This window comes from Oncorhynchus kisutch, linkage group LG4 (genome assembly GCF_002021735.2).
Source record: "Oncorhynchus kisutch isolate 150728-3 linkage group LG4, Okis_V2, whole genome shotgun sequence".
NCBI lineage: Eukaryota > Metazoa > Chordata > Actinopteri > Salmoniformes > Salmonidae > Oncorhynchus > Oncorhynchus kisutch.
The window spans coordinates 15,602,082-15,614,292 of NC_034177.2; the positions used below are offsets into that span (position 1 = coordinate 15,602,082).

General features: G+C 48.3%; 1 protein-coding gene across 1 annotated transcript; it reads right to left on the reverse strand.

Annotated features, from left to right (window-relative positions):
- Positions 1-1,327: 1,327 nt before the first annotated feature.
- On the reverse strand, positions 1,328-8,350 carry LOC109888533 (phospholipid phosphatase-related protein type 3-like; the record flags this gene model as incomplete). The annotated part of the gene is made up of 4 exons (XM_031822235.1): positions 1,328-4,296; positions 5,452-5,625; positions 6,614-6,671; positions 8,142-8,350. Coding segments are annotated over 4 exons (1,830 nt in total), but the record flags the coding sequence as incomplete, so codon positions are not given.
- Between the last annotated feature and the right edge of the window lie 3,861 nt (positions 8,351-12,211).

A 12,211-nucleotide genomic window follows, 5' to 3' on the forward strand; every position in this document is an offset into this window, starting at 1 on the left:
ATTGTTTACTCCATGTGTAACTCTGTGTTGTTGTCTGTGTCACACTGCTTTGCTTTATCTTGGCCAGGTCGTAGTTGTAAATGAGAACTTGTTCTCAACTAGCCTACCTGGTTAAATAAAGGTTAAATAAAAAATATATAATAAAAATGTTAACTCCAATACTTCCCACAGTTGTGTCAAGTTGGTTGGATGTCCTTTGGGTGGTTAACCATTCTTGATACACACAGGAAACTGTTGAGTGTGAAAAGCCCAGCAGCGTTGCAGTTCTTGACACAAACCGGTGCACCTGGCAGCTATTAACATACCCCGTTCAAAGGCACTTAAATATTTTCTTACCCATTCACCCTCTGAATGCATACATACACAATCCATGTCTCAAGGCTTAAACATCCTTCTTTAACCTGTCTCCTTCACTTCATCTACACTGATTGAAGTGGATTTAACAAGTGACATCAATAAGGGATCATAGCTTTCACCTGGATTCACCTGGTCAGTCTATGTCATGGAAAGAGCAAGTGTTCTTAATGTTTTGTATATTCAGTGTATGTGTTCCTTTGTGAGTGGATACATTCATTTGAATGCATGAGTATGTGTGTGACGTGCGAGTGTGCCTGCATGTGTGTGTGCGTGAGCGTACATGCCTGTTTGCCTGTTTAGCATAATCCTCAGTAATAAATCCTAGTCAGTGTATTCCCTTAGGTGTTGTGGTGCTCATTTAGACTCCCAGTGACCATCCACAGCAATCTGTTATGTGCCTGGGGCCTCTCGCTCTCTCTCCCGCCCACTATAATAGCCCAGCTAGCCAACCACAACTCACATGATAACCCAGCAAATAACCATCTTTCCAAGGTGCAGTTGCTGTGCAGCTGTTGTCTAGTCTGCTGCACATGTAAGTGTGTTTAGGATAAACGACTGTAATAAAACAAATGGGGGAACGCACATGGTGCTGTTCCCAGACAAAACAAGGTGTCTACATTCTAGACAAAATACTGGTCTATTTGCTCTTTCATGTAGTTATTGTAGCCTATAGAAGTGACTAGGATAATGAGCACTGATGTGTATCATGATAGCTGAGAGTTTTAGAATGAGAAAAATAGATGCTCTTTGAAGAGCTTTATACCCCCACACAGTCAACACTCTCAGCATTTACCATGAATATGATCTCCGTTAACAGTGGGGAAATTCCCTTTAAAGCTAGAATCTTTCATTTAAACAATAACAAAGCATTCTGCCCACCCCTGTTCTCTAAAAAGGACGGGAGTTGGAGAAATGTACCCACTCTTACATTCATAGACAGAGATATGGATGCAATGACTGACAATTCATGATATCAAATGTTTTGATATACAGTGTTTGTTTACATTTAAGTTGTATACAAACATTGGAGAAAACAAGCTTAAATTTTGGGTTCTGATGGGGTATGACAGTTGAACTAAGTCCATGAGACATTTACAAGTTATATTCTTCAAGTCAACAAAATGTATGTAGCAACTAAGGATTCTCGCTGGCGCATTGTTGGTATTTCAGTGCACAGCACTAGAACACTTTGAATGAAGCCCAAATACAGCGCATACTGTACTGAAGTTTTTGTGAGGAATTGATGATCCAACTTGTGATTGTCAGTTGGAGGGCTTTGGTGGACATTAAGAACCAAACATGCCTCAGATATACAACATTTGCCACACTAGTGCTTCACAGTTCTGTTACTAATGACAACTTTTAATGTATTTTTTTTGTTTACTGACAAAGTAGTGCTTCCAACCTGACAATCATGTACATAACGTGCAGTAGTCCATCCACAGGAGTGTATTGATTTGTGTGCATGTTCACTTCGAAGCTTTCAACGATCAGCAAAAAGGAAACCGTCAATATTACCTATCCTATTTGACACATTCTGCCTCGTACTGCCGCTATTGCTTTGATAGAATGACTGTTCCCCGGATGGGACTTTCCTTATTGTAGTTTTGTTCTCGTATAACATGTCCAGTAAAAAGTACACACGGTTTATGCTTTAAGTCGCTTTATGAGGCACTCTAGTAGCACTCTCAAAAGTAAGATCCATATGGAGAAGCACTCCTTTACACAACTTACTTTCATTCAGTCCTGTCAGTATTCTACCACAGAAGAAGTTCAGGTTAAAATTGTTGTTGTTCTTCAGCTTTAGAGTTAAGATCAAGGTCTGAACTTTGTTGAGAATTGGCACCATCATTGGCCCCTACACATTCTGCTGAATACAGCAGAATTTATATATTCTTAAACATACTGTGCTTCTTCAACACAAACACACACCCATACACACAAGCACCTGACCCACTTTCCCAAACACACAGACATACATGCTCAGAATCTACACATTAGCAATTAAGTATTAACAACAAAAAGTCCACAACATAGAGTCAATGCCATACCAACACTAGACAATCAGCCCATTGAGTAACAGGAATCATTGAAAGGAAGATAGAGTCAATGAAGATGTTGTAAATGTTTCAAAACTTCCTGGTTCAGCTCAGTAGATGGAGCTTTAATACGTTATCCTTCAAAAGTGTTTTTTGGTTTGTGTTGCGTGGTGGTGTTCTTCCCATTTTCATTTTTGAAAAGCTCCTTTGTGCTCCTGAAATGAAATACCTCAGCATCCCTTTTTGCACAGACCTGCTATGACACTCACCAGTTCCACATCCACTCAAGATGTATTCCTCCAGCTAGCATACATCATACACATGTAGGCTATCACCGTATTGCGGAACTCGTTTGATAACATCACACAAAGTCTGAGAGCTGCATAGCAGCAGACCCCAGCTTGTCAGTCAAGGTTTTGTGGTTTGACTGTAAGGCTAATTAGTTAGTTAGTTAGTAAGACTAACTAGTTAGTTAGTTAGTTATTTAGTTAGTAAGAGAGTTAGTTAGTAACTATTCCTTATTCCTCCGGGCACCCTGTAGTTTTTTATAGTAGTTCTCCTGTCCAGTCTTGTTTTGAAATTGAACTAGGGCGGTCTTGCGTTGTAAAGTGGACTCTCGGCTTCGCCCGTCATGGAGGACCTCGGTGTGAGGAAGAGGCGGAGGGGGGAGCACTTCGTGGTCGCCGTCACCAGTGGAGGAGCAGGGCGAGATGGTCTGGTGCGGCCGGAAGCTGCCTCGAGCAGCGCTGCGGTTCAGGTTGTTTAGCTCGTAGGCGTCGCGAGGGTCGCTGGCATCGGACGCGTCTCTCCACTTCCAGGGATTCCCATTGCCAGAGGAGGGCTGGGGGGCAGTGTGCACCACAGGGTGGTGGGGGGCGTGGGCGTCTACCGTGATGATGGCCGAATTGCGCTGGGCCTCCAAGGGCGGGCGGTAGTGGGGCGAGTCGGCGCTGGCCGTTGAGGAGGTGCAGGAGGAGGTGGAGGTGGTCTCTGAGGACTTGGGTGTGTCCCCCGAGGAGGAGGACTGGAGGAGGCCCTGCTGTTTGGACATTGCGATCACCTGCATGATGCGTGGCTGGTTGGGAGTCCCCCGAAGCGACCCGCTGCCACTGCTCTTCTCCGTGATGGACAGCCACTTGGCGCGGGTCAATGCGCTCTTGGGCGACACCGGCGGCGGACCTGTCTCTGGGATGTGGGGGGGTCTGGGGGTTGCCACCACCCTCACACACCCCGGAGGCCCCACACTTATGGGGATTTGGCCAGTGGAAGCTCCACTGTTGGACTGCACCGTAGATGGGTATAACGAGGCCAGTGGCCCCCCGTCCTCAGACACTTCCTCTTCCCCTTCGGAGCCCTCCTCACTGGCCTCCCGCTCTGCCTCATCTCTGAGGCTCAGACCCCGCATCTCCATGGACTTCTGCTTCCACTCTGTCACCAGCTGCTGTGAGCGCATGGGGTCCATGGGCACCTGCACAGCCTTGAGCCTCCTCTTTACAGGCTGGGTGGGCTGCATCATGGAATCGTCGGGTGCCACATTAGTGCCCATGCCCCCGTTCGCATTCATGCTAGCTCTGGGCAGCGTGTTGCTGAAGGTCACCATGGTCTGCTGACCCATGGGGCTGCGGGGTGCCAGGAGCTCCACGTCCACGCTGGCCCTCTTCAGGCTGCCCATGGAGGCTTTCTCGCGCTGCAGCGGACGCCCCATGCCTTCCAGCCGGTCCAGGGAGGGGGGCGCAGCGATCTCGTCAGCGCTCTCCGACGCTGAAGCTACACCTTTGTTGTAGACTGAATCGTGGCCCCGCTGGGTCAGAGCTCGTAGGGCGTCCTCCTTCTGGGGGGGCGGAGCTGGCTTGATGATGATGTCGTCGGAGGACCTGAAGTTGCCAACGGCGTGGAAAGCCTGGAAGAGAAGAAGAGAAGGTCTTGGTCGCCTGAAACTCCTCTATGGGTACTCAGTATAATAGTCCTGTGGAAAGGCAATATCATTCACTCTCATTCGTCTGCCTGGGTATACTTCAACAGAACTGATGAGCTAGCTCTAACCACCGCTCTCTATATCTCTGATAAGAGTGAGAGAACACAGGGACAAAGAGGAAATGAGAGAGGGAAAGAGATACAAGACAGAAAAGAGCTATGAGAAAGAAGGACATAAGAGTGAAAGAGCATGATAAGACAAATGGGTATGTAGAGTAGGCCCTCACATAGAAAGACAGAACGTCATGGAACAACACCTCCAGAATCTGTTCAAATAATCACCATTCAGGTGAAGGATGTAAAGGCCGTATCTAAAATGGAGAGACAGAGGCAGAGAGAGAGAGAGGCAGAGAGAGGCAGAGAGAGAGAGAGAGAGAGATATGATGGGTATGAAAGTGAACTCCATCCCGTCCTGAGGACAGTCTAATGATAGCAGAAAGCAAATGAGGGCGGGAGGAGTCAGAAACTTTAATGAGAGCAGGAGGAGTCAGAAACTTTAATGAGAGTGGGAGGAGTCAGAAACTTGAATGAGAGCGGGAGGAGTCAGAAACTTAAATGAGAGCAGGAGGAGTCAGAAACTTGAATGAGAGCGGGAGGAGTCAGAAACTTAAATGAGAGCGGGAGTATTCAGAAACTTTAATGAGAGCAGTAATCTAGAGATATCAAAGAGCCTAGCGCTAAACGGCAGGTATGCCATTTAAGTGGGGGAGGGAGAGATGGTATGCAGTACAGTTTGATTGGCTAAAATCCTACACCAGTGTCTGGCAAATAACACTTTCCTCTCCTGTGCTCGCCTCAAATTAAATCACAGAACGGCTACTATAGAGGTAGTAGGTAGACTTCCCTCACATCTACCTTTCAGAAATATATGCGCACATGAAATGCCCTTTGTATATCAGCTTTGGTAGAATCCTTAAATTCCGTATTCCTAAATGTTTTAATCACCTGTCAATCCTGCCCTGCAGATAAAAAAACGAACATTTACAGAAATAAATATTAATTTGCATCATCAGTATCAAACATAGAAATGTTATATACATTATAGAAGTCAAGATAGATTTCAATGGAAGTCAGGTCATACCAGGTAGGCAGCGATGCCGGCCCCTATGAGGAAGCCCACGTAGACGTCGATGGGGTGGCTGCGGTACTGGGTGATCTGGGTCAGTCCGGTTAGTGCCGCAGCGATGGCAAACGCAAACACCAACACTGGCTTTAGCAGCTTGGTGCTGTCTGAGATGGTTGAGTTGAAGTACATCTGCAAGGAGAGAGAAATGGAGAAAATAAATGGTGAGATATTATAAAAGAAAAACTCAAATACATTCCATTCATCTATGAAGATGATGTACAGTTATTTGATTTCTGCTTATAAACTGCATTATGACATGCCTTGTTAACTATTAATAAACTGAACAGGCTTCTACATGTTTTCACTTAATTCAATCCACATAATTTAAGCTCTGTGATAATATTTTAAGCGGTTTATAAGCAAACCTTTCTATTTAAGAGTTACCAAATATATATGTGGGAAAACCCAGTGTGTTTGGCACAGTACGCTAAGCTCTTCCTTAAAATAAACAGTGGGGACAGATTTGCCCCAAGGATTTGTGCATTGAGAATCTGGTGTGACTACTTTGGCAACGATACCATTTATATTCACAAGCAATATTAGCCCAATGTCCTAATTTGTGGCTTATCAAATTCTATTGTACTTGACCTGCCACTGAACAAAGCATTAAAAAGAGCCAAAGACAATATCTGGGGGGACGTTTTTTATCAATACTTCAACAGTGTTCTCTGCACATTTAATCAATAAACTAGCTTATCATGTTCTGTCGCAGTTTGGGTTTTCAGTTGACTTAAAGCGACATACTTTTTTTGTCCTGGTGGCCAATAGGGAAACACTGCCTCAGCAAATGTCATGAAAACTGAAAATGTTAGAGGAAATGTTACTGATAGTCTGTAGATAGTCTGTAGATAGTCTGTAGATAGTCTGTAGATAGTCTGTAGATAGTCTGTAGATAGTCTGTAGATAGTCTGTAGATAGTCTGTTGATAGTCTGTAGATAGTCTGTAGATAGTCTGTAGATAGTCTGTAGATAGTCTGTAGATAGTCTGTAGATAGTCTGTAGATAGTCTGTAGATAGTCTGTAGAGCATTTACAGATGGACTATCCAAATCACGTTTTACCGATGCCACTGATTACTAGCTTCCATACTGTGTATTTGTCCCAGGAGGTGTACTTACTGATATGTACACAGCAGCAAATGCAGACAGGGTTGCATGCTGGGAGGGAAAGGTTTTCCTGTCAAGAAACAGAAAACGTGTTAGCCTTGAGACGAAATGCTAGAAAAACAGAAAGACATACACCGTATGTCACACAGCTTTGATCATAACTTGAAAGGGGAGAGAACAGCGCCAGTGTGGCGTAAGGAATAAAGATCACACCTGCACATTGCTACAATGCAGGTTAGTGTTGGGGTGTTGTGTGCTATATCTGTCTAAACATACCTCCCTGTTTATCTGTCTATGACTGGCCAAAATGGTGTCCTTACTAATGCCACCTTTATAATCCCTTAGCCTACCTAAGACTGAATAAGAATGGATAATCTACTTGAAAGCAACATGGAGGAAAGGACAACTTGCTTTGGCTTTCACCTACCCAGTCAGTTTAGATCAGTGGTCCAGAGAGGAAGAAAACATGAAAATGTGTTTTTTCAGGAGTATTAGGACACATCCCCCACCAGAGAAAATAACATGGTCTGTCCAAGGCTGCATTCCAATACTTTGAAATAATTTTCTGTCCTCATCTCCACTGAACCAATGAATCAGTATTCCTTCAAGGTTCATGTTTTGCTCTGTAAGTGTAACTGAATGTACAAGTAGTTGATCTTAAGTAAACAATGTCCTTGAAAACCCATTAAATTCATATTCACCCTTCATTTTTTTAGCTTCTCTTGTTCCCTTGCTGTGTTTAGTTTGCCTCATGAAATGTGGACACACAAGAGCTATAGTATCTTCCCATAACCACTCTAGCAACCACTCTAGCAATATTGGAGCAGAACCGTAATTCTTCCTGGTTCAGGTGATTGTGGCCAGGGAAATAATTGTTGTATTTTGAATGGTACTGTAATTTCATCCCACACAATCTGTGCTGTACTGTATTTTTAGATCGCTAAAAACGTTTTGACCACTAGTGGGTGCATGGTATTGTTGTTTCTGGCTCAATAACATATTTTGAGGCTTGTCTTGTATGAGGTTATATTTGTTGCACCTGTTAGTGAGAGTGCTGTACAAAGTTAACCGGTGTGTGGTAGTTGTATCCCTTCAAAGTAAAATGTATAGGGGACAGATTAAACCTTTAATGGTTGCCAATGGTTTTGCCATGTAGTCGCTGCCAGTTTAGAACCATTTGTTAAGTGGAACACCACATATTTATTGATATGCTGTAATGTGCAAACACATTACATAGCAGCCGACCTGCTTGCACCAATCCCATGTAATTACAGCAAAATACTGTGAAATACAAACCCCAATCATCCATCCATTCATTACGATTACGGTAGCATTTACTTTGTTACAGTATAATACAGTCAATTCTACAGTATTGTACTGTGTGTTATTACACACCACTTGCTTTGATACTGTATGGATTAGAGTAGGTGTACTGCATTATGAAATACAGCAACTTACTTTCCAATGAGCTGCCTGTAAATTACTGTCAAATTCAATACAGCCCCTTTACAGTGTATGTCATGTTATGTAATGCAGCTACCTGGCAGAGAGGATTGCTTGCTGGTCGTGGCTGGAGCAGATGTCCTTGGTGATGTAGGGGTTTTTGTCACATGCCACACCTGGCTGAGTGTAGTTGGGCTTACACACGGTCAGAAAGAAGGGGGAGTGATAGCCTGTGGCCAACTGGATCACATCAGTTACTAGAGCTGTGGCACACAGCCCAAACACATGGACGCCTAGAGAGACAGGGAGAAGGGGAGAGAGAGTAAGGGAGTGAAAAGGAGAGGAGGGTGAGTGAGAGAGCAGTGATGTGGGGGGAGAAGGAGAGCAGTGATGTGGGGGGAGAGGGAGAGCAGTGACGTGGGGGGAGAGGGAGAGCAGTGATATGGGGAGAGAGGGAGAGCAGTGATGTGGGGGGAGAGGGAGAGCAGTGATGTGGGGGGAGAGGGAGAGCAGTGATGTGGGGGGAGAGGGAGAGCAGTGACGTGGGGGGAGAGGGAGAGCAGTGATGTGGGGAGAGAGGGAGAGCAGTGATGTGGGGAGAGAGGGAGAGCAGTGATGTGGGGAGAGAGGGAGAGCAGTGACGTGGGGGGAGAGGGAGAGCAGTGATGTGGGGAGAGAGGGAGAGCAGTGATGTGGGGGGAGAGGGAGAGCAGTGACGTGGGGGGAGAGGGAGAGCAGTGATGTGGGAGAGAGGGACAGCAGTGATGTGGGGAGAGAGGGAGAGCAGTGACGTGGGGAGAGAGGGAGAGCAGTGACGTGGGGAGAGAGGGAGAACAGTGACATGGGGAGAGAGGGAGAACAGTGACATGGGGAGAGAGAGAGAACAGTGACATGGGGAGAGAGAGAACAGTGACATGGGGAGAGAGAGAACAGTGACATGGGAGAGAGGGAGAGCAGTGACGTGGGAGAGGGAGAACAGTGACATGGGGAGAGAGAGAACAGTGACATGGGGAGAGGGAGAACAGTGACATGGGGAGAGGGAGAACAGTGACATGGGGAGAGAGGGAGAACAGTGACATGGGAGAGAGAGAACAGTGACATGGGGAGAGAGAGAACAGTGACATGGGGAGAGAGAGAACAGTGACATGGGGAGAGAGGGAGAGCAGTGACGTGGGAGAGGGAGAACAGTGACATGGGGAGAGAGAGAACAGTGACATGGGGAGAGAGGAGAACAGTGACATGGGGAGAGGGAGAGCCAGTGATGTGGGGGGAGGAGAACAGTGACATGGGGAGAGAGGGAGAACAGTGACATGGGAGAGAGAGAACAGTGACATGGGGAGAGAGAGAACAGTGACATGGGGAGAGAGGGAGAGCAGTGATGTGGGAGAGGGAGAACAGTGACATGGGGAGAGAGAGAACAGTGACATGGGAGAGAGAGAACAGTGACATGGGGAGAGAGGGAGAGCAGTGATGTGGGGGAGAGAGGGAGAACAGTGACATGGGGAGAGAGGAGAGCAGTGACATGGGGAGAGAGGAGAGCAGTGATGTGGGAGAGGGAGAACAGTGACATGGGGAGAGAGAGATAACAGTGACATGGGGAGAGAGAGAGAACAGTGACATGGGGAGAGAGGGAGAGCATGACATGGGGAGAGAGGGAGAGCAGTGACATGGGGGAGAGGGGAGAGCAGTGACATGGGGAGAGAGGGAGAGCAGTGACATGGGGAGAGAGGGAGAACAGTGACATGGGGAGAGGGAGAACAGTGACATGGGGAGAGAGGGAGAGCAGTGATGTGGGGAGAGGGAGAGCAGTGACATGGGGAGAGGGGGAGAGCAGTGACATGGGGAGAGAGGGAGAGCAGTGACATGGGGAGAGAGGGAGAACAGTGACATGGGGAGAGGGAGAGCAGTGATGTGGGGAGAGGGAGAGCAGTGATGTGGGGAGAGAGGGAGAACAGTGACATGGGGAGAGAGGGAGAACAGTGACATGGGGAGAGGGAGAGCAGTGATGTGGGGGAGGGAGAACAGTGACATGGGGAGAGAGGGAGAACAGTGACATGGGGGAGAGGGAGAGCAGTGACATGGGGAGAGAGGGAGAACAGTGACATGGGGAGAGAGGGAGAACAGTGACATGGGGAGAGAGGAGAACAGTGACATGGGGAGAGAGGGAGAACAGTGACATGGGGAGAGAGGGAGAACAGTGAAATGGGGAGAGAGAGAGAACAGTGACATGGGAGAGGGAGAGCAGTGATGTGGGGGAGGGAGACAGTGACATGGGGGAGAGAGGGAGAACAGTGACATGGGGAGAGGGAGAGCAGTGATGGTGGGGGAGGGAGAACAGTGACATGGGGAGAGAGGGAGAACAGTGACATGGGGAGAGGGAGAGCAGTGATGTGGGGGAGAGAGAACAGTGACATGGGGAGAGAGAGAGCAGTGATGTGGGGGAGGGGAGAACAGTGACATGGGAGAGAGGAGAACAGTGACATGGGGAGAGGGAGAGCAGTGACATGGGGAGAGAGGGAGAACAGTGACGTGGGGGAGAGGGAGAGCAGTGACGTGGGGGAGAGGGAGAGCAGTGACATGGCAGAGAGGGGAGAACAGTGACATGGGGAGAGAGGGAGAACAGTGACATGGGGAGAGAGGAGAACAGTGACATGGGAGAGGGAGAAACAGTGACATGGGGAGAGGGAGAACAGTGACATGGGGAGAGAGAGAACAGTGACATGGGGAGAGAGGGAGAGCAGTGACGTGGGGAGAGAGGGAGAACAGTGATATGGGGAGAGAGGGAGAACAGTGACATGGGGAGAGAGAGAACAGTGACATGGGGAGAGAGAGAACAGTGACATGGGGAGAGAAGAGAACAGTGACGTGGGAGAGGGAGAACAGTGACATGGGGAGAGGAGAACAGTGACATGGGGAGAGAGGGAGAACAGTACATGGGGAGAGGGAGAGCAGTGATGTGGGGGAGGGAGAACAGTGACATGGGGAGAGAGGGAGAACAGTGACATGGGAGAGAGAGAACAGTGACATGGGGAGAGAGAGAGACAGTGACATGGGAGAGAGAGGGAGAGCAGTGATGTGGGAGAGGGAGAACAGTGACATGGGGAGAGAGAGAAACAGTGACAATGGGGAGAGACGAGAACAGTGACATGGGGAGAGAGGGAGAGCAGTGATGTGGGGAGAGAGGGAGAACAGTGACATGGGGAGAGAGGAGAGCAGTGACATGGGAGAGAGGGAGAGCAGTGATGTGGGAGAGGGAGAACAGTGACATGGGGAAGAGAGATAACAGTGACATGGGGAGAGAGAGAGAACAGTGACATGGGGAGAGAGGGAGAGCATGACATGGGAAGAGGGAGAGCAGTGACATGGGAGAGGGGGGAGCATGACATGGGGAGAGAGGGAGAGCAGTGACATGGGGAGAGAGGGAGAACAGTGACATGGGAGAGGGAGAACAGTGACATGGGAGAGAGGGAGAGCAGTGATGTGGGTAGAGGAGAGCAGTGACATTGGGGAGAGGGGGAGAGCAGTGACATGGGGAGAGAGGGAGAGCAGTGACATGGGGAGAGAGGGAGAACAGTGACATGGGGAGAGGGAGAGCAGTGATGTGGGAGAGGGAGAGCAGTGATGTGGGGAGAGAGGGAGAACAGTGACATGGGGAAGAGGAGAACAGTGACATGGGAGAGGGAGAGCAGTGATGTGGGGGAGGGAGAAACAGTGACTGGGGGGGAGAGAGGGAGAACAGTGACATGGGGAGAGGGAGAGCAGTGACATGGGGAGAGAGGGAGAACAGTGACATGGGGAGAGAGGGAGAACAGTGACATGGGGAGAGAGGGAGAACAGTGACATGGGGAGAGAGGGAGAACAGTGACATGGTGAGAGAGGAGACGTGAAATGGGGAGAGAGAGAGAACAGTGACATGGGGAGAGGGAGAGCAGTGATGTGGGGAGGGAGAACAGTGACATGGGAGAGAGGGAGAACAGTGACATGGGGAGAGGGAGAGCAGTGATGTGGGGGAGGGAGAACAGTGACATGGGGAGAGAGGGAGAACAGTGACATGGGGAGAGGGAGAGCAGTGATGTGGGGGAGAGAGAACAGTGACATGGGGAGAGAGAGAGCAGTGATGTGGGGGAGGGAGAACAGTGACATGGGGAGAGAGGGAGAACAGTGACA